At 42.8% G+C, this 19,684-nt stretch overlaps 2 protein-coding genes across 4 annotated transcripts; one reads left to right on the forward strand and one right to left on the reverse strand.

Moving 5' to 3' along the window:
• The first annotated feature begins 7 nt into the window (after positions 1 to 7).
• Positions 8 to 8,688, forward strand: papss2b (3'-phosphoadenosine 5'-phosphosulfate synthase 2b). Of its 2 annotated transcripts, XM_046368643.1 has the most exons (12): positions 8 to 177; positions 1,862 to 1,976; positions 2,081 to 2,316; positions 2,575 to 2,713; positions 3,638 to 3,756; positions 3,904 to 4,017; positions 4,140 to 4,251; positions 4,488 to 4,693; positions 4,805 to 4,940; positions 5,098 to 5,366; positions 7,619 to 7,848; positions 8,034 to 8,688. In XM_046368643.1, the coding sequence occupies exons 1-12, from the start codon at positions 151 to 153 to the stop codon at positions 8,173 to 8,175; spliced, it is 1,845 nt and encodes a 614-aa protein (XP_046224599.1). In that variant the 5' UTR covers positions 8 to 150; the 3' UTR covers positions 8,176 to 8,688. The 2 variants fall into 2 exon arrangements, with proteins under 2 accessions (XP_046224599.1, XP_046224598.1); XM_046368642.1 differs by lacking the exon at positions 8 to 177 and having other exon boundaries at positions 1,814 to 1,976.
• Positions 8,689 to 8,893: 205 nt separating this feature from the next.
• Positions 8,894 to 18,579, reverse strand: atad1b (ATPase family AAA domain containing 1b). Of its 2 annotated transcripts, none has more exons than XM_046368657.1 (10): positions 18,458 to 18,579; positions 17,551 to 17,733; positions 17,313 to 17,411; positions 14,723 to 14,843; positions 14,385 to 14,585; positions 14,146 to 14,252; positions 13,816 to 13,905; positions 10,303 to 10,353; positions 10,086 to 10,222; positions 8,894 to 9,908 (listed from the first exon to the last, which is right to left on the reverse strand). In XM_046368657.1, exons 2-10 carry the CDS (start codon positions 17,722 to 17,724, stop codon positions 9,791 to 9,793), a joined length of 1,098 nt encoding a protein of 365 aa, XP_046224613.1. In that variant the 5' UTR covers positions 17,725 to 17,733; positions 18,458 to 18,579; the 3' UTR covers positions 8,894 to 9,790. The 2 variants fall into 2 exon arrangements, with proteins under 2 accessions (XP_046224613.1, XP_046224615.1); XM_046368659.1 differs by lacking the exon at positions 18,458 to 18,579 and adding an exon at positions 18,139 to 18,442.
• Between the last annotated feature and the right edge of the window lie 1,105 nt (positions 18,580 to 19,684).

The raw sequence follows: 19,684 nt of genomic DNA on the forward strand, positions 1-19,684 counted from the left end.
TGTCGGATTAGAAATCTTCATTGAACGTCTCCCGTCAGATTTATTTCCGATAAATCACACAAACTCGTTTTTTTAGAAGGGAATATATTTTAATCATTACCAACATAAATTATTAGGTCACCAAACTAAAACGTTGCAGAAGAAGCGGCGATGTCTGGGATTAAAAAACAAAGAAAGGTAGGCTATGTCATTTTGTTTGACTTTTGAAATGTTACGTTACTTATTTCATTCGGATCTGTGCTTGTTGGGTGGGGGGCAGACAGTGTATCAAATTGGATAACTTTTTTCTATCTAAACATGTAGGCTTCGTATGTTGAGCACCGAAAGAGATACATTGGAGCAGAGTCGAAAGTTATTCTATAGCTAGCATTATTTCTAAACTGAAAGTTCTGTAGGAATGTTCTATGTTAAACACAATTACCTTCCTTCCCCCTTTTCACCAGCTGTGTATAGAAAAATATAGCATAGAATCATTCTTACCTGTTTTTAGTTAGTGGTCTACACAAGAAAGTGACTCAGTCAGTTTCAGCCACAAATCAGCGTTGGGGGTTCAGTAGACCTGTGGATTGACCGACCACTTCTCGGGAAAGCACTGCAATGCAAAACTGATTCTTGGCTAATAAATTCCTTTTCGAGTTATAACAATAGGTAGATTATACGACCACATTATATAATATTCCACCGATGTTATATACAGTATTTGCATTTTATAGCCTACAGATATTGTATAATAACAGGTCGTTTATTGTATAGAATGTATTGTAAGTCATACTATATGATAGTGTATGATGTGCTTCCCTATTTCAAATAGCTGAGATGTTATTAAGGCTTGTGACATATTTAGTGATGGTATCTAGGCTATACATTTGGATCTGTCTTATGGCCTCTCTAAACAGTGAACCAAGTTGTTCCAGATGGAATGGTTTTAATTAAGTTTATCCATGTCCCTAACAACAAGGGCTCATTGAGGAGTTATGTCTGCTGGAGCGAGGCTACAGTAACAGTGAGCCACTATGAGAGTCACTAATGAATGAAGCTCAGATATCACGTGTCTGGGCAGGCCTGGGAGAGGCACAGCCTGGCCTTTGAGGGGTTCCAGCTAGCGAGCATTGGGCCTGACTGCCACACTGCAGGACTGTATGAATGAATAGGCCTGTTTGTTTCCCCCTGTCCCTCTGCAGCCCCCACCAACCTGGTCCGCCTACACACCACACAGTATGGGAAGCCACAAAGATGCAATTAGGCAGGCTGGACAAGGACTTATTAGAAGAGGCTAGAGTGACATGAGTATACCTTGTTGTATCTAGATAATCTGTACAATTAAAGCTTCCCTGGGTTAGGGTCTATATCTTTCTAATGTCTGTATGTGCCTGATCAGTAGTCAAATCCCTTTTACACAGGGCTCTTCAATGTCAGTCCTGGAGAGCTAAAACACTTCTGGTTTTCATCCTCTCCTTCTAATCAGGGATTGGTTCAGACCCAGGACACCAGGTGAGTGCAATTAACTACCAGGTAGAAACCAAAACCAGAAGTGTTTAGACTCTCCAGGAACGGAATTGAACAGCCCTGCGGTTTTACTTCTAACGATGACCCGATGAGCTGTAAACTGAGAGGAATGGCTTTCAGACAGATTGTTCTGCTTGGCATTCAAATAAATGGGAAAGAATACATGTCTTGCAGAGGACTTAAGGCACTCATTATCAAGCTATCACTACAAATTACAGCACAGTTCAGTGTTTCTCAGCTGACTAAAATACTGTGTTCAGTTGCAAACACCTAAGGCAGTATTTCTTTGTCCTGTGCTAATAGCTCGATCAGGAATGTGCAGATGTGCAATGGTGCAGTCTCTCTGTGGTTTCAGGACCTTCAGAGGGCCACTAATGTCGTGTACCAGGCTCACCATGTGAGCCGGTCCAAACGAGGCCAAGTGGTGGGCACCAGAGAGGGCTTCAGAGGTTGCACGGTCTGGCTCACTGGTAAGCAAATGCCCTCTCTCTTTATCTCTCCAATACTAGACCAGAGTTTCACGTAAGCCATGTTGGATAATGGATGTATTGTATACTGTCACTGTGTACTAAAGGTTTGTCAGGTGCCGGAAAGACGACCGTCGGCTTTGCCCTGGAGGAGTACTTGGTGTTCCATGGTATTCCCTGCTACTCCCTGGATGGGGATAACATCAGACAAGGGCTGAACAGGAACCTTGGCTTCACCTCAGTGGACAGGGAGGAGAATATCAGGCGCATCGCTGAGGTGGCCAAGCTGTTTGCAGACGCAGGATTGGTCTGCATCACCAGCTTCATTTCTCCATTCACTAAGGTGAGTGAGTGACAGTTAAAAATACACTGTTCAAATTCTACTTGATATAAAATAATCAATTGGAAAATTGTCAAAGGAGCATCACTGTCATTCATTGTGATTGATCCGAGCTCTTGCCTGTATAGCTGCTATACTGTGTCTGATTGCATTCACTTCCATTGGTATTTGGTTTTGAGAACCTCTTTTTGTTATGGAAGTAAAATCAAGATGGCAAACATGTTGATTTTTGCTACCCCAGTCTCTTTCTCCTGTGCATAGGACCGGCAAGAAGCCAAAAAGATCCATGTACAATCTGGGCTGCCGTTCTTTGAGGTGTTCGTCGACGCTCCCCTGGAGGTGTGTGAGAGCAGGGATGTCAAAGGCCTCTACAAGAAGGCCCGTGCTGGAGAGATTAAAGGTACTGATCAGACTGACTCTGCCCTCCAGCGTTCCAGTTCTCTGTTCCAGTACATTACACACAGCTACATTTACAAGTTTATATCACATGGCTTCAAAGTCTACTACTTAACATGCTGTTGAACAAGCAAAAAGAGTGGGGTTATATAATGTACAGCCAAAGCACTCAAATCAAATCTAATTTATTTATATAGCCCTTCGTACATCAGCTGATATCTCAAAGTGCTGTACAGAAAACCAGCCTAAAACCCCAAACAGCAAGCAATGCAGGTGTAGAAGCACTGTGGCTAGGAAAAACTCTCTAGAAAGGCCAAAACCTAGAAAGAAACCTAGAGAGGAACCAGGCTATGTGGGGTGGCCAGTCCTCTTCTGGCTGTGCCGGTTGGAGATTTATAACAGAACATGGCCAAGATGTTCAAATGTTCATAAATGACAAGCATGGTCCAATAATAATAAGGCAGAACAGTTGAAACTGGAGCAGCAGCACGGCCAGGTGGACTGGGGACAGCAAGGAGCTATCATGTCAGGTAGTCCTGAGGCATGGTCCTAGGGCTCAGGTCCTCCGAGAAAGAGAAAGAAAGAGAGAATTAGAGAGAGCACACTTAAATTCACACAGGTCACCGAATAGGACAGGAGAAGTACTCCAGATATAACAAACTGACCCTAGCCCCCCGACACATAAACTACTGCAGTATAAATACTGGAGGCTGAGACAGGAGGGGTCAGGAGACACTGTGGCCCCATCCGAGGACACCCCCGGACAGGGCAAAACAGGAAGGATATAACCCCACCCACTTTGCCAAAGCACAGCCCCCACACCACTAGAGGGATGTGTATTGCAGAGTGGCACTATATTGACTCCGCACTAAAATAGTGTAAATTATTGACAAAGTCCTTAACAGGTTTCCTGACCCCCTACCCTTAGGCTTTACAGGCATTGATTCGCCTTTTGAGAAGCCTGAGTCACCTGATCTTGTGCTGAAGACTGGAGAGATCTCAGCTACTGAGTGCATCCAGCAGGTGGTCGAGCTGCTTAAGGAACAGGTGAGTCTATCTATGGTCCCTGAGACCTCGCTGGGCCTCGCCTGTCTGTGGTGTATTCATCATTGTATCTCTACTGTGAGGACTATGTTCTAGTCATTTGAAATTAACTTGTTAATGTGCTATCACAGTGATCCTTTTGTTTTGTAGAATATTGTACCCACTGGTGTGACAGAGGAAGTGACTGAGCTCTTTGTGCCAGAGAACAAGCTGGACTTGGCACTGAGCGACGCCAAGACACTGCCTACCGTCAGCATCACCAAGGTAACAAATCATTCTTATATGCACATTTTGGAGTTTGACACACACAATCTGACCCTTTATGTTGAGTGGTATCACCTGATGGGACCACACCCTACTGACGTTTTGTTCTGTATTTCCTGTAGCTGGACCTCCAGTGGGTGCAGGTGCTGGCGGAGGGCTGGGCCAGCCCCCTCAAGGGCTTCATGAGGGAGAGGGAGTTCCTGCAGGTTCTGCACTTCAACACTCTTCTGGATGGTAATACTGGTATTTTATAACTTCATAGACGACACACTTTAATGTAGCGTATGCTCATATCAATTGAATGGATTGTTCTTAATAGGGCCCATGTTTGTCTGTAATATCATGTGCTATTGACATGTTATGCACATGTAACAACACCTACCTCACATAAAGTCAATAGTGCTCACAATGAGCCAACAGAGGTCTGTTGACTTTTCTGTCAGTGACATAGAATGACATGTGGTTGGCAGGTGGAAACATCAACCTCTCTGTGCCGATCGTCCTGCCCGTTTCCAAAGAGAGCAAAGAGAAGCTGGACGGCTGCGCAGCATTCGCCCTTGAGTTCAAAGGTTGCAGAGTGGCAATTCTCCGCAACCCTGAGTTTTATGAACATCGGAAGGAAGAGCGTTGTGCCAGGCAGTGGGGAACCACATGTCCTCAGCATCCTTACATCAAGGTTGGAATTGCCTTTTAGAACTGTCCCTGTTAATATCATGAACTTGCTTGTCAACAGAACATACTTCAATGAGAAATCAGAAATGTAAAAAATATATATATAATCTCACAGATGGTTATGGAGGGTGGTGATTGGCTGGTTGGTGGAGATTTGGAGGTGCTAGAGCAAATCAAATGGAATGATGGTCTGGACCAATACCGCTTCACTCCAAGAGAACTGAAGCAAAAGTTCAAGGAAATGAAAGCAGGTGAATAGCTTATTATATTCTGTTTAATTCACACTTCCTGTCTGCTGTGTCTCTTAGTGCTGCATTGTGTATGCTAATGTCTACTTAAAGCAAACGCTGAAAAAACACAGTGATGATGAAGAAAACTTAAGGAACCTCCTTTTTTGCGTTCCCCCAGATGCCGTCTTCGCCTTCCAGCTTCGCAACCCCGTCCACAACGGCCACGCCCTCCTGATGCAAGACACGAAGCGGCGGCTGCTGGAGCGAGGCTACAAGAACCCTGTCCTGCTGCTCCACCCGCTGGGAGGCTGGACCAAAGATGATGACGTGCCTCTGGACTGGCGAATAAAACAGCATGCTGCCGTACTGGAGGAGGGGGTACTGGACCCAGCCAGCACCATCGTGGCCATATTCCCCTCTCCCATGATGTATGCTGGACCCACTGAGGTAGGGCTATGGTTTCCCCTTGGTCTCTACATCTTAGATAGTTCAAACAGTGTAAGTGAAATCTAACTGGATACAAGTGGCGGTTTTATAATGTGAATCTTTATTTATTTATTTATTTTGGACTCAACGTTGTGCTTTGCTCACTTGAACAGGAAGGTGGTGCGGCGGTCCTTCAAGTTTTGTCCTGGAACTTTATCATCAATGTCTGGCATTCTCTGGATTTATGGTGCTTTCAAGACAACTGGGAACTCAGAAAAAACAAGGTTGAATAATAACGTCAGTGATCTTCAGGTCGTAGCTCTAGAAAAAGGCCTGAGTTCCAAACTTGAAATTCCAAGCTGGATGATCGTTCAAAACTTATTTTCCCAGTCAGAGCTCATCGTTTCCCCCCCAGAGTTCCCAGTTGTCTTGAACTCACTGAAGTCTGAGATTTCCCAGTTCCGAGTTCCAGTTGTTTTGAATGTGGCAGAATTCATGCTGGCTTGACAGCATGGCCAATGTATTCAAACTTTTATGTTTATCCTTTAAAGCTTGGAAAAGAGTCTCTTAAACGCAGACTTGGACCACACACCCTCTCCGCCGAATAGCAGGCAGGGGAAGCAACATAGTGATTGCTTTGCAACGCTTGCAGCTATCCATGGATTCTTTCCAAACAACTCATGGATAAATTTGCAATTTCCAACTTGTTGTGTAATGTTTATGTCCAATGAGCACCTATGTTTTATTTCTCTTCATATGACAAGGATTGAAAAGGATTTGTCAACATGATTCCTGATGATGACTTGTTGTCTAGTTTGCTAGCTAAGCTATGGTAGATGTCAAGGGATTTGACGTAATTTTATCTGTGATCAATGACCTTGAGCCTTCTTGGATGGGCACTTCTAATGTAAATCTATGGCAGCACCCAAGGGGGCTTGAACTTTCTATCTCTCCCCGAAGATTTTGCGACAACATAGTGTCCCAATGAATAACAGAACACTGAGCCAGTCACTACGCACCTAGAGAAGATTACCAACCCCTCTGCAAGGTCTCTGACTTCCTCCCTACAGGCTGTCTCATTGTTGTCAGTGATCAGGCTTACTACCTTTGTGTCGTTGGCAAACGTAATTATGGTGTTGGAGTCGTCCTTGACCAAGCAGTCATGGTCAACAATGAGTACAGGAAGGGACTAAGCACGCACCCCTGAGGGGCTCCGTGTTGAGGATCAGCGTGGCAGATGTGTTGCTACCTACCCTCACCACCTGGGGGCGGCCCATCAGGAAGTCCAGGATCCAGTTGCAGAGGGAGGTGTTTAGTCCCAGTCCTTAGCTTAGTGATGAGCTTTGAGGGCAATATGATGTTGAACACTGAGCCGTAGTCAATGAACAGCAGTCTGATGTTGGTGTTCCCTTTGTCCAGGTGGGAAAGGGAAGTGTGAAGTGCAGTAGAGATTGCGTCATCTGTGGATCCGTTGGGGCGGTATGGAAATTGGAGTGGGTCTAGGGTTTATGGGATGATGGTGTTGATGTGAGCTATGACCAGCCATTCAAAGCACTTCATGGCTACAGACCTGAGTGATATGGGTTGGTAGTCATTTAGGTAGGTTACCTTGGTGTTCTTGGGCACAGGGACTATGGTGGTCTGCTTGAAACATGTAGGTATTACAGACTCGGGCCAAGGTCAGGTTGAAAATGCCAGTGACGACACTTGCCAGTTAGTCAGCGCATTCTCGGAGTACACGTCCTGGTAATCCGTCTTGCCCTGCAGCCTTGTGAATTTTGACCTGTTTAAAGATCATACTCACGTCGGCTACGGAGAGCGTGATCACACAGTCGTCCGGAACAGCTGATGCTCTCATACATGCTTCAGTGTTTCTTGCCTCAAAACGCACGTGACTCATGAAGCTGGTTGAGAGAATCCCAAGAGTGTGCAAAGCTGACAAGACAAAGGGTGGCTACTTTGAATAACTTTTTTTAGTTACTACACGATTCCTTATGTATTATTTCATAGTTTTGATGTCTTCACTATTATTCTACAATGTAGAAAATAGTAAAAAATAAAGAACAAATCTTGAATGAGTAGGTGTGTCCAAACTTTTGACTGGTACTGTATATTATTATTATATATTGCCCCAACTGCCCTGAATGACAGGTTGCCACTGCTGGACACTAATCTCTGTATAAAATATTTAGTATTTCTAAGCATTGTTTTATTCAGTAGAATCAGATCATATCTGTAGTCACTAGACAGGTGTTTGTTTTTCCACCCGTTAGGTACAGTGGCACTGCCGGGCACGAATGATAGCTGGTGCCAACTTCTACATCGTTGGTCGTGACCCTGCGGGCATGCCTCACCCCGAGACCAAGCAGAGCCTGTATGAGCCCACCCACGGGGCCAAGGTCCTCACCATGGCCCCTGGTCTCCCCTCTGTAGAGATCATCCCCTTCAGAGTGGCTGCCTACAACAAGACTAAAAGATCTATGGACTTCTACGATAAGGAGAGGTACATTGACAGCTAATATTTTGGCTCATACGTTTTTCCGGGCTATGTGGCCTGACCAGGAAAATCTCTGGGCTCTAGTTGTAAGCAATAACTAGGGCTCCGGAAAACCTTTCCTACAATGTCAAAAAGTAACTGAGAGATTGAATCAAGCTGCTTCACTCACTTTGTCTTACCTTCCTTTCCAGACACCAGGAATTTGAGTTCATATCTGGGACCAAGATGAGGAGGATGGCACGTAGCGGAGAGAACCCTCCAGATGGTTTCATGGCCAATAAGGCCTGGAAGGTCCTCGCAGAGTACTACAGCTCCCTGCAGAAGGACGAATGAACACACGCACACCTTACTTTTAAGCTTCTCTATTTTATATTTTCATTTTAAATCAAGTACTGTAGACATCTAGGCATTAATGAAATACATGCCTGAGCCTTTTTTTTTTTACAAAATTGAATATCATATAAACTGGAAATTATCTAGTTTGATGTGAGGGTCAAAATAAATCTGTAAGCGGTGTAAAAAAGAGATGGAAGTCAGAGTTGTGAAGAAATCAATATGAATGTTTTAACAGATCACTTTTGTTACCTGTCTTTACTGCATCTGTACTTCCAAGCTAGTAACTTAAAATGTATGTTTTAGAAGCTGTGAGAAGACTAATTCTGTAGTTGAGTGACCAAGAGTGTGATATGAGTGGAAGGGGTTTTAACTATCCCTGTGTAATGAAAACTATATTTATCAAGTGATGCCATGGTACCTAATTTCTAAATGTTCTTATACTGCATCTAGCCTTTTTTATATCATTACTTTTCAGGAAGTTTCAAGCAAATAAATGATTATGACAATGAACAATATTGGTGTAATTTATTTTAGCAGACACCAGAATTCAGGGTAAAACAAATTCTAAAAATTAGTCAATATAAAAAGCAAAGCAAGCATTTTACCTAAACCAAAGTTTCCACCAATTCCCCCCCCCAAAAAAAAAAAAAAAAAATGTCCATAGAAAACTTGTCATTCAAGTCAACTGAATTGGCAATCACACGTGGTAGATACGGGAAGTTTGTCATGTAGAAATAATCAACCAACCATTTAAGCATCCCGGTCATCGCAAGGGATAAACAGAAACTATAACAAGACGATCACCACAAGCAGTTATTAGATTCTACTGTAAATTAACCCTGGGCTGAAGACCAGGGCATAAAAGCACAATGCAGGTTTCCTGATATATTGAAGTTTGAAAAAGGCCATGTCTGCATCTGGTACCATGCTCTCTTCACAACATCCAGTGATAATTCACTTTCAAATAGGCGTTGAATTGTTCTGATAAATATTTTATCATGCATGATAACTTCTGATCTAATTCATAATTCTGAGAACCACTCAATTGTACAACTAGCTAATAGTTGAACAATGACAGTGCCAACTATAAGTGGCAAATTTTATTACCGATGTTACACTCGTTCGATAAACTGCTTTCCTAGATAAAAAAAAAAAAACATACAGTACCAAAAGAAGCAACATGTGATGTTCAGATAAAAGCCCAAGGCTAAGTCAATATTGCTGTGTGTCATAAGTAATAGGGAGGCAATTATGTACTATCACACCTGAAAGGATCCATGGCTGTGCCCATATTTTGCAGTCTCAAGAGCCAGTTTCAGTGAGACCTTGGTTGGCCAGATACATAAGACACTAATGCCAACATAAGTATCACGTAACACCTAACTTCCACATAACAAATAGAATTTTGACAGAAATATTTCATGTCAATGCATTGAACTAAATGTTCTTAAAATAGCAAATGAGCTAAGACATTACAAAGTGATGTTATGATAGACATTACACTTATGTATATCTCTTCATGTTCTCTCCACCAGTAAGTACTCTACATACATAAAAAATAATAAGGAAAGCATATCCAGGCGCTTAATAGTTCTCCTTTGCATGTCAAGACTCAATCCAGAGTAGAATGAATCAGAACCGTCTGTCCGTCTGCCGACTTCGACTTCCTCATCTTCTGCCTGGCAGTCTGCATGTCGTCCTGATTGATGGACCGGATTTGATCCTGGATCCTGGAGACAAAGACAAATCTTGCTGGTAACTACAGAAGGCACTCTTAATAGTGTAGTAAAATCACTCATCACTACTAATGCTCATATGAAAAGCCAATGTAAAGACATTGGTATTGGGAGATCAAGATAGGTCTCAAGAAGTGCGTATTTATATGTCCAATCAGAGGGGTGTGGTACCTTTCATCGGCATGGGGGTTATGGACAAAATCCCGCACGCATAACAGAGCAGCATCCCGACACATCTCTCGGAGATCACTTCCTGAGAATCCGTCAGTCTCCTTCGCCATGTCAACAAAGTCAACAGCGGGATCCACCTGGGAAATGCATGGGGAAGTTTAGTGGAAACACAAGACAAATGTGTAATTGTGTAATTTAATTACCATGTAAAACTTACATTTTCATTTTTCAATATGAGTTTCAAGATTTCTTCCCTCTGCATGCGATTCTGCAAGACAATAATAGCTTTTAGCAGGAATGTAATACATTTCAGGTAATCTCATATAGTACTGCATAAATAACCATAGTTAGGGCTGGCTCAATTACCAAATAACCGTGCTACTGACAGTTATGGATGAAGACAGTCATGAAAAGTCAATAACCGTCAAAATATCTATATATTTTTGGGGAGGCCAGGGCGAACAGCTGACTGAAGACAGGACAGCTGGCATTCGTACGGTTGAGTCCGTTTCTGCGATAACAACATGATGAAACTGTGTTGTCCCTTGCTGAAACAAGCAAGGTGTTGTAGCAAACGATGAATAGAATGGGCTTGGCACCTCTAACCATGGCAATCGAACTGGTAAACTCACGGGTAGGGCTGTTGTGGTGACTGTATTACCACCACATATATTATTTAGTTTATGTAAAAACAAGATTAAATCAAGAATACTCTGACGGGTGACAATATTAGCCTATCACTTGTGAATGATATATTATCACTATTCCCAGCAATAGAAACAATGCCTTTTTTGTGACCATTTCAAATCATAGTCACACACCTCATGTAGCCTAGCCCATAGGCCTATACATTTTAACAGATTTCTATCACAACTAAAGCCAAATAACTTTTAAAATTAAGCACATTACTCCGCTTAACAAGGGGTGTAGAGCCAAACTGGCATACATCTTTGTAACACTGCAAAAATCTGAAACATTTTGTCCAAAAATGATGCAGAAAAACTAATCCATGCTTTTGTCACTACTGCAATGCTCTACTTTCTAGCTACCCGGAAAAAGCACTAAATAAACTTCAGTTAGTGCTAAACACGGCTGCTAGAATCTAGAACCAAAAGATGTGATCATATTACTCCAGTGCTTGCCTCTAGTTTCCTGTTAAGGCTAGGGCTGATTTCAAGGTTTTACTCCTACCCATCTCTCCGATTTGGTCATGTCCCTAAAATGTCTAAGCAAACAGCTGGTGGCAGGGCTTTCTTCTATAGAGCTCCATTTTTATGAAATGGTCTGCCTATCCATGTGAGAGACACAGACACTGTCTCAACCTTTGTCTTTATTGAAGACTCATCTCTTCAGTAGGTTCTATGATTGAGTGTAGTCTGGACCAGGGGTGCGAATGTGAACGGCCAGGGCGGTTTGCCTCCCCTTCTCTCCACTGGGATTCTCTGCCTCTGACCCTTTTACAGGGGCTGAGTCACTGTCTTACTGGTGCTCTTCCATGCCGTCCCTAAGAGCGGTGCATCACTTGAGTGGTTGAGTCACTGACGTGATCTTCCAGTCCGGCGTGGCACACCCATAGGTTTGTGCCATGGGAGAGATCTTTGTGAGCTATACTCAGCCTCGTCTCAGGGTAGTAAGTTGGTGGTTTATAGATATCCCTCTAGTGGTGTGGGGCTGTTTGCCCTGTATCGTCGGATGGGGCCATAGTGTCTTCCGACCCCTCGTCACAGCCTCCAGTATCTATGCTGCAATAGTTTGTGTTTCGGGGGGCTAGGGTCAGTCTGTTAAATCTGGTGTAATTATCCTGTCTTATCCAGTATCCTGTGTGAATTTAAGTATGCTCCCTCTAATTCTCTCTCCCCCCTCCTGGAGGACCGGAGCCCATGCCTCAGGACTAACTGGCCTCCTTGCTGTCCCCAGTCCACCTGGTCGTGCTGCTGCTCCAGTTTCAACTATTCAGCCTGCGGCTATGGAATCCTGACCTGTTCACCGGACGTAAAAATACCATAAAAATCACCTTAAAAATGCACCTTTATTATAGAACCATTACATGCATAATCGCATTTGCGGTCACTTTTGATAATGGTGTTTTCCACTAATGGAACATTCGCGCTTCTAGCCTACTGCAGTGTGCACATTACAGCGCTTATGTGAAGAAATTGATTATCAACATTAAGCTAAACTTTCTGATCTGTTGAATCAGCCACATTGCGTAAAAACATTTTTTTTCTTCTTTTTTTCTTCTTCTAGTGGTTATATTAATTTGGGATCTATAGCATCCCACAACTGTCCCAGACTATGTTTGGAATATTTATTTCTCGTACAGAATAGGTCGACTTCTGTACTATGGGGGATAGTAGATTAACATAGGCTAGTGCTTTTGCTGTTCGTTAGGCCTACATGTTGTTGGTTGCGTCCCCGATGTGTCGGTCTTCACTTGTAGCCTGTGAGAAAGACCCAATCACGTGATGGAGCGCGCAGCACTCAGGGAGAAGGGCACAACGGCCACTGGCCTCAAAAGGCATTAATTTTTACGGCCACACAAACGGGATGCCGCCCGTGAAATTCGAGGCATTATCATGTGCTTGTCAAATTGTGAATGAGTGACTGATGTAGTGTTCACAGCCTGCACAAAAAACAAAGCAGAGCTCATGCCTTTTAAGCAACTTTTTACAAATCATTAGTCATTAGAGCCTTACAATGTATTAAAAATCAAAACATATTGCCCAATGTTTGTAGATCTACTAAAGTTACATGAATAACTAAATTAAACATATAGGAATACCCATTTCTTTGATAACCGCTCAACACAGAATAGCCGCATGTGCGCACTCCCTCAAAACGTTTGGAGAAAATATCCTTAACATTTTATTTAGCTTGTTCAATTGTATTCTACATACTATAAAATAATGCCACAGAATTCGAAGCAAATCTTGTCTGCTAAATGAACTAGTGTAGCCCAGAGCCATAGCCGATCTGGACCTAACAAGACAAGAGTATGCTATTTTGTTCTTCTGAAATAAGACCTCATTTTCTTCACATCATATCTTTAGACTTGTCTAAAATAAATAATGGATTTATTTTTAAGGTGTAGGCTATATTACATGGATTTATTAGACTTTTTAAAAAGGGAACTGTTCCAAAAGGTCTGCATCAGTGGCTTGTAGGCTGTGTGTGGAAGCCAGGTGATGCTAAATGTGTTTGTTAATTAACGGTCAATCACCGTGAGACAGACAGTTAATTTCTTGACCATCACCAACTGACGAAATTGTGTGACCGCCACAGCCCTACTCATGGGTACACTCGCAATGGCTGCCTAGTATTGTGACGCAATAATTCCCATGGTAATATAGAATGTTCATTTCAATGATGTTAACTGATGTGGCTCATGCAATGTAGTGTATTTTTTGTCATGCCAATTGAATTGAATCAACAAATTACAGCACATATTGATGGGTACACTTCCTGCTTTGCTCCTATGAGTACACTCGCAATGGCCGCCAGTCCACCTACTACGCCATTATTGACTTGAATGGAGACATCTGTTCTATTCATTCTATTTCTATGGTAGCACATGCAGCCAAGACCAGATTTTGCTATTTGAACGGTTATTACGGAGCCAGTGGTCGTTGTCTGGCCAATTACAATCATCCAAAATTCCAGGACCGTCACAGCCCTGTTCATAGTACTGTGAATATACCGATAAACGTTTACAGTTCGTGAATAGACTCACAGGCTGATTTATGTGAAATCTTGTGGGCATTCTCCTCAGAATGGCGGAGTCGAGATCCTGTGGACGGTTAGTGGCCCCCATAATGATGACCTACATGAGGAAAAGGTGAGAGGCAGTTGAGAGAGAATCTCAACCAGACAGGAGTCACATGATGATCAATGTATTTAATTACCAAAACAACAAAGGCTGCAAAACTGAAACGTCTGTGTACGCTCTCCCTGATGCAGTGAAAATAATAAAAACAAATACAAAATGAAGTAAGCTTTACGCGACATCTTTTGGAGTGTGGACCTGTCGCACCTTTTTGCTTATCCATCATAATGGACCCACCTGGCAGTTGTAGTCCGTCTCAAGCCCATCCCACAAGCTCATGAACTGAGCCTTCATCATGGCTGTGGCCTCGTGGTCAGAGCTGGAACGGCTTCTCAGGAAAGAGTCTGTAACAGAACATTACAGGATCGACAGGAGCCGGGGATGATGACAACATAACTGGCCTAGCTGAAGTGCCCAAACCAGATTTAAAGGACTGTAGGGCATCTGTGAAAGATAATGGTAAAATAAGCATTTACCAATCTCATCTATGAAGATGATTGAAGGCTGGAGCTTAATGGCTAGAGAGAAGACGGCAGAAGCCAGTTTCTGGGACTCTCCATACCACTTGTCTGTGAGGGTGGAAGGCTGCAGGTTGATGAAGCGGAAACCAGCATCTTTGGCAGTTGCTTTGGCGATCAGCGTCTTCCCACAGCCAGGTGGTCCATACAGCAGCACACCTGTTATCATAATGAAAGGGTAAGAGGAGTGGCTAAAGATTGAAGGCGGTCCTGTTGAACCTTTATATGCATTGTGTCTATCTAGGCTTGTGCACCGGTCTCAATAAGCAAATCTTGTATGAAAACAAGAGACTCACCTTTTGGTGGCTGAAGCAGTCTGGATCCCTTGAACAGGTGTCTCATCTGGATGGGAAGTATGACAGTGTCTTTCAGCTCAGTGATGACTTCATCTAGGCCAGCAATATCACTCCATGTGATCTGTAGAGGGAGCATCACATCAGTTAGTTATGGGGAACAGACATACAGGTGACTGCCAAAATAAAAGGAAGCACTTGAGTAAATGAGGGATGAAGTATATTGAAAGCAGGTGATTCCACATACAGTGCATTTGGAAAGTATTCAGACCCTTTTACTTTTTACACATTTTGTTACGTTACAGCCTTATTCTAAAATGGATTACATTTTTTTTAATCAATCTACACACAAATGAAAGCAAATTTATAAAAAAAATTGTATTCAAACCCTTTGCTACGAGACTTGAAATTGAGCTCAGGCGGCATCCTGTTTCCATTGATCATCCTTGAGATGTTCCTACAACTTGATTGGAGTCCATCTGTGGTACATTTAACTGATTGAACATGATTTGGAAAGGCACACACCTGCCGATATCAGGTCCCACAATTCATGTCAGAGCAAAAACCAAGCCATGAGGTCAAAGAGTTGTCTGTAGAGCTCCGAGACAGGATTGCGTTGAGGCACAGATTCTGGGGAAGGGTACCAAAACATTTCTGCAGCATTGAAAGTCCCCAAGGCCTCAATCATTCTTAAATGGAAGTTTGGAACCACTAAGACTCTTCCTAGAGCTGGATGCCCGGCCGAACTGAGCAATCGGGGAAGGGCCTTGGTGACCAAGAACCCAATGGGCACTCTGACAGAGCTCCAGAGTTCCTCTGTGCTGATGCGATAACCTTCCAGAAGGACAACAATCTGTGCAGCACTACACCAATCAGGCCTTTATGGTAGAGTGACCAGACAGAAACCACTCCTCTGTAAAAGGCACATGACTGCCCGTTTGGAGTTTGCCAAAAGGAACCTGAAGTCTCTCAGACCATGATAAAAAACATTCTCTGGTCTGATGAAACCAAGATTAAACTCTTTGGCCTGAATGCCAAGCGTCATGTCTGGAGGAAACCTGGCACCATCCCCACGGTGGTGGCAGCATCATGCTGTGGGGATGCTTTTCCAGCGTTAGGGACTGGGAGACTAGTCAGGATCGAGGGAAAGATGAGTGGAGCAAAGTACAGAGAGATCCTTGATGAAAACCTGCTCCAGAGCACTCAGGACCTCAGACTGGGGCGAAGGTTCCCCTTCCAACAGGACAACAAACCTAAGCACATAGCCAAGACAATGCAGGAGTGGCTTCGGGACAAGTCTCAATGTCCTTGAGTGGCCCAGCCAGAGCCCAGACTTGAACATCTCTGGAGATACCTGAAAATAGCTGTGCAGCGACGCTTCCCATCCAACATGACAGAGCTTGAGAGCATCTGCAGAGAAGAATTGGAGAAACTCCCCAAATAAAGGTGTGCCAAGCTTGTAGCGTCATACCCAAGAAGACTCGAGGACGTAATCGCTGCTTCAATACATTTGCTGAAACTTCTAAAAACCCAGTTTTGCTTTGTCATTATGGGGAGGGGGGGGGGGTGTACCATTTTTTAATACAGCTGTAATATAACAATGTGGGAAAGGGGTCTGAATACTTTCCAAATGCACTGTAGATGTGGATCCTGAGTTAATAGGGTCAAGTATAAAAATGCCCAGTTGCCCATTATTCTGGCATCCATGGCTAGAAGAGATCTCAGTGACTTTGAAAGAGGAGTCTCAAAGGCACACAGGGGTTTAAAGGGTGTGTGTGCGTCAGTCACAGACCTCAAACCAATTAAAACACTTAAGGGAGATTATGGAGCAGCGCCTCAGACAGTGTTTTCCACCACCATTAACAAAAAAGTCATTTATTGTGGAAGAATTGTGTCGTATCCCTCCAATAGCATTCCAGACACTTGTAGAATCTATTCCAAGGCACATTGACGCTGTTCCAACAACCTTAAGACACTTAAGGTAGTGCTTCCTTCATTATTTGTTTCTGTTGGAATGTTGTTACCCAGCAAGAGCCCTAAAATTGTAACTCAAACAGAAGGGGGAACTAACAAAGAGTTACTGACAACCAAAACAAAACAGGTGGGGTTCTAGGAATGGTTCTCAAAGACACTCGTCATGTTGTCCACTGAAAGTTGACTAACAACAACAACTGGGACCTAAAAGACACCCACCATGAGCGGCCACTAAATTTGCCCAAGAGGCAAACAAAATTAAACCCACCCCAAACTTCGACAGGAATCAAACCTGAAGGTGGAGCAAAACTACCAGGGAAGAACAGATAAAGGATAGTTTATTAGAAATCATAGCGGGAGCACCAACTAAAGGTGTTAACCCTCCACATCTCTCAAGGTAACTGGAGCACCCGCTCTCAAATATCCCCTGTACCAGCAGATGAAACGCCTTCTGACTAACGAGAAGCCATGCCAGCACAGGTTCAACACATACAGACTAACGAGGTGACACCAATCGATGCACCGAATGTGCTAATGTCCAACCTCAAAATATAAATGGAAAAACCAATGCTTGTAACAGTTGGGTTCAAGCAATGGTGTATTGAAGCAGCTCTCTTACCTGCATGGTCAACGGGTCCACCAGATGTGCTGCAATGCTCATCTCATACTCTGAGAGCTTGACATTCTGCACACCGATCTGCTTCATGAGTTTCTCTGCCTGAAAAAACCCACCTGTCAATAGCCATCTACCTAGCTTTGTACATTCCAATACAGTCCCAACAAACATGATAGATATCCACAGAAAACACTCAGAAGCAAACATTTCAAACTTGGCTACTGTATATTGAAAACTTCACCTGTTTCTGTGCTTCCATTTTCTGTTTCCTTGTGGGATCAATGGCATCAACCATCCACTTTATGGTGAAGTAAGTGACTGCACCAAATATGGTCAGTCGGAAGAGTAAACCAAAGACTTCATTCCGGCCCAAGGGCTGGGAAATACTTTCAGTTGGAATCTCCTTCAACACCATCTTAGATGACTGGGGGATGGAAAACAAAATGACAGTCTCCAAACTTCATCAGTTGAAAGTGAACAACATAGCTTAGCTGCTATACAAGTGCTGTACTCTTTATCCAACAAGAACAATGTGTGAATTCCACTTAAATTCAGAAAACCCTAATTGAAAATAGGCTTAGACATTAGCTGAGAAATTACATCAATTCTTAAAAATGTACCCTCAATCCTGTTTAGCTAGCTAAGATCACATGTTCATGTCCATCCTACAAATATTGCTAGCAGTTAGCTAACATGATGACATATGGCTGTCACAACACTGGCAAGCTAACAATGCCGGTTAAAAATCTCTGTACTGTTGCGTCCTCTGCTCGACACGACAGCATTTGACAGTTGTTAGCTAGCTAGTAATATGATATGACCTACATACCTGATGATGGAATTGGTGTTATTTTAAGTCTATATCTAAAAATGTTTGACAATAATCGAAACTGTGAAAAGACTAGCTAGATAGTAGTTTCACTTTGCATGTTACAAAACCGAAACCGTAATTTTGATAGCTTTGACCTCCAGTTAGCATGCAGCCTCGTGCCTGAACTACAGTCGTTACTTTGTAGAAAAAAAATCCCACTAGCAGGACACCTTGTGAAATGTGTTGTATTGACACATGTATGTGTAATTAGAACTTTTAAATTATTTACGAAAACAAATTAACCGTCACACTTTGCTGGACTGGTTGTGACACTCACCTAGCGCTTCCACTCTTGCTCTTGTCCCTTTCAGCGTGAAGCTCGGCGCAATTTGCTTGACAGATGCCCCCTACCGCTTTGGAATAGAAACAGTCAAATAATTTCCTCAATATTTCTGTGGCATGGGACAGCATTGAACGAAGATTCTTCAAGGTAAAGAACAACACATGTAAAAATAGGGATTTAATGATGTGGCTACAACCAATATGGTACAAAATAAACTAATCCCCTATCATAAAACGTAACTTTTTTTGTTACTCAATGTGTAGGTCAGGATTCTGTGCTTCATGTTCCAAGCAAATCTGACAGGTGGAGCCCTAACACAACTAACGTTAGTCCAGTGACCACAACTACTGGCTCACAAGCTCCTGTCCGGTTAAAAAGTTAGAAAAAGTCAAGGTACCAAGACAGACACTGCATAATGTGCAACAACTGTGTATATTTGTGTTTCCTAGTCTATATGCATAGTGAAAACGCTGCGACACACTGCATAATGTGCAACAACTTTGAAGTTGTCAAGTATCGAAACATTGAAATGATGATAAGCGCAATGCATAGTGTCAGGTACTGTTTATTTATTTATAATTGTTGTTTTATAGTCTATACGCAAAGTGAAAAGGCAACAATGTATTGATTCCTCATCAAGGCCGTTGCGGCAGGTCGCCTAGTGGTCAGAGCGTTGAACCAGTAACCGAAAGGTTGCAAGATTGAATTCCCGAGCTGACAAGGTAAAAATCTGTCGTTCTGTTCCTGAACAAGGCAGTTAACCCACTGCTCCTAGGCTGTAATTGAAAATAAGAATTTGTTCTTAAGCTCTTAATTAAGGTTAAAAAAAATACACCTGCAATTTGATCCACTGCATCCAGTTTATGCAATGCCATGAGACAATGGAAATGATTTGTTTAAAATGGATACATCAAATGAATCAGGCACACCGCACCGAGTGTATTACACAACGCAAATTCTCTGATTTGATTATATACATGTCAATGTCATGATTCCTAAATTAAATATTGGAAACTTCCCTAATTATAGAAACACGTGACTATAATAGAGAAGCTAGTTCCCTGTTCAGTGCCCATGTCCTTCCGCCACCGACGAAAATAATTTATTATAAATGCAATTATACAATGAAAGATACATATTTCATGATATAATGTATTGCTTTGTCAATTTATTCTGCACAATTTTTTTACGTGTTGTCCTTAATCGCGTTTCCCCGGATAG

This window comes from Oncorhynchus gorbuscha, linkage group LG11 (assembly GCF_021184085.1).
Source record: "Oncorhynchus gorbuscha isolate QuinsamMale2020 ecotype Even-year linkage group LG11, OgorEven_v1.0, whole genome shotgun sequence".
In the NCBI taxonomy this organism is placed as follows: domain Eukaryota; kingdom Metazoa; phylum Chordata; class Actinopteri; order Salmoniformes; family Salmonidae; genus Oncorhynchus; species Oncorhynchus gorbuscha.

Bases quoted from the DNA above. Each gene is read 5' to 3' on its own strand.
- papss2b (XM_046368642.1), top strand. From the start codon at position 1,829: ATGTGCAATGGTGCAGTCTCTCTGTGGTTTCAGGACCTTCAGAGGGCC. The intron at 4,941-5,097 runs GTGAATAGCTTA...GCGTTCCCCCAG, and splicing joins GTTCAAGGAAATGAAAGCAG to ATGCCGTCTTCGCCTTCCAG. The intron at 5,367-7,618 runs GTAGGGCTATGG...TCCACCCGTTAG, and splicing joins TGTATGCTGGACCCACTGAG to GTACAGTGGCACTGCCGGGC.
- atad1b (XM_046368657.1), bottom strand. From the start codon at position 17,724: ATGGTGTTGAAGGAGATTCCAACTGAAAGTATTTCCCAGCCCTTGGGC. The intron at 13,906-14,145 runs GTGGGTCCATTA...TTCCTCATGTAG, and splicing joins AGACGGACTACAACTGCCAG to GTCATCATTATGGGGGCCAC. The intron at 10,354-13,815 runs GTGAGTCTATTC...ATTGTCTTGCAG, and splicing joins GATTTCACATAAATCAGCCT to AATCGCATGCAGAGGGAAGA.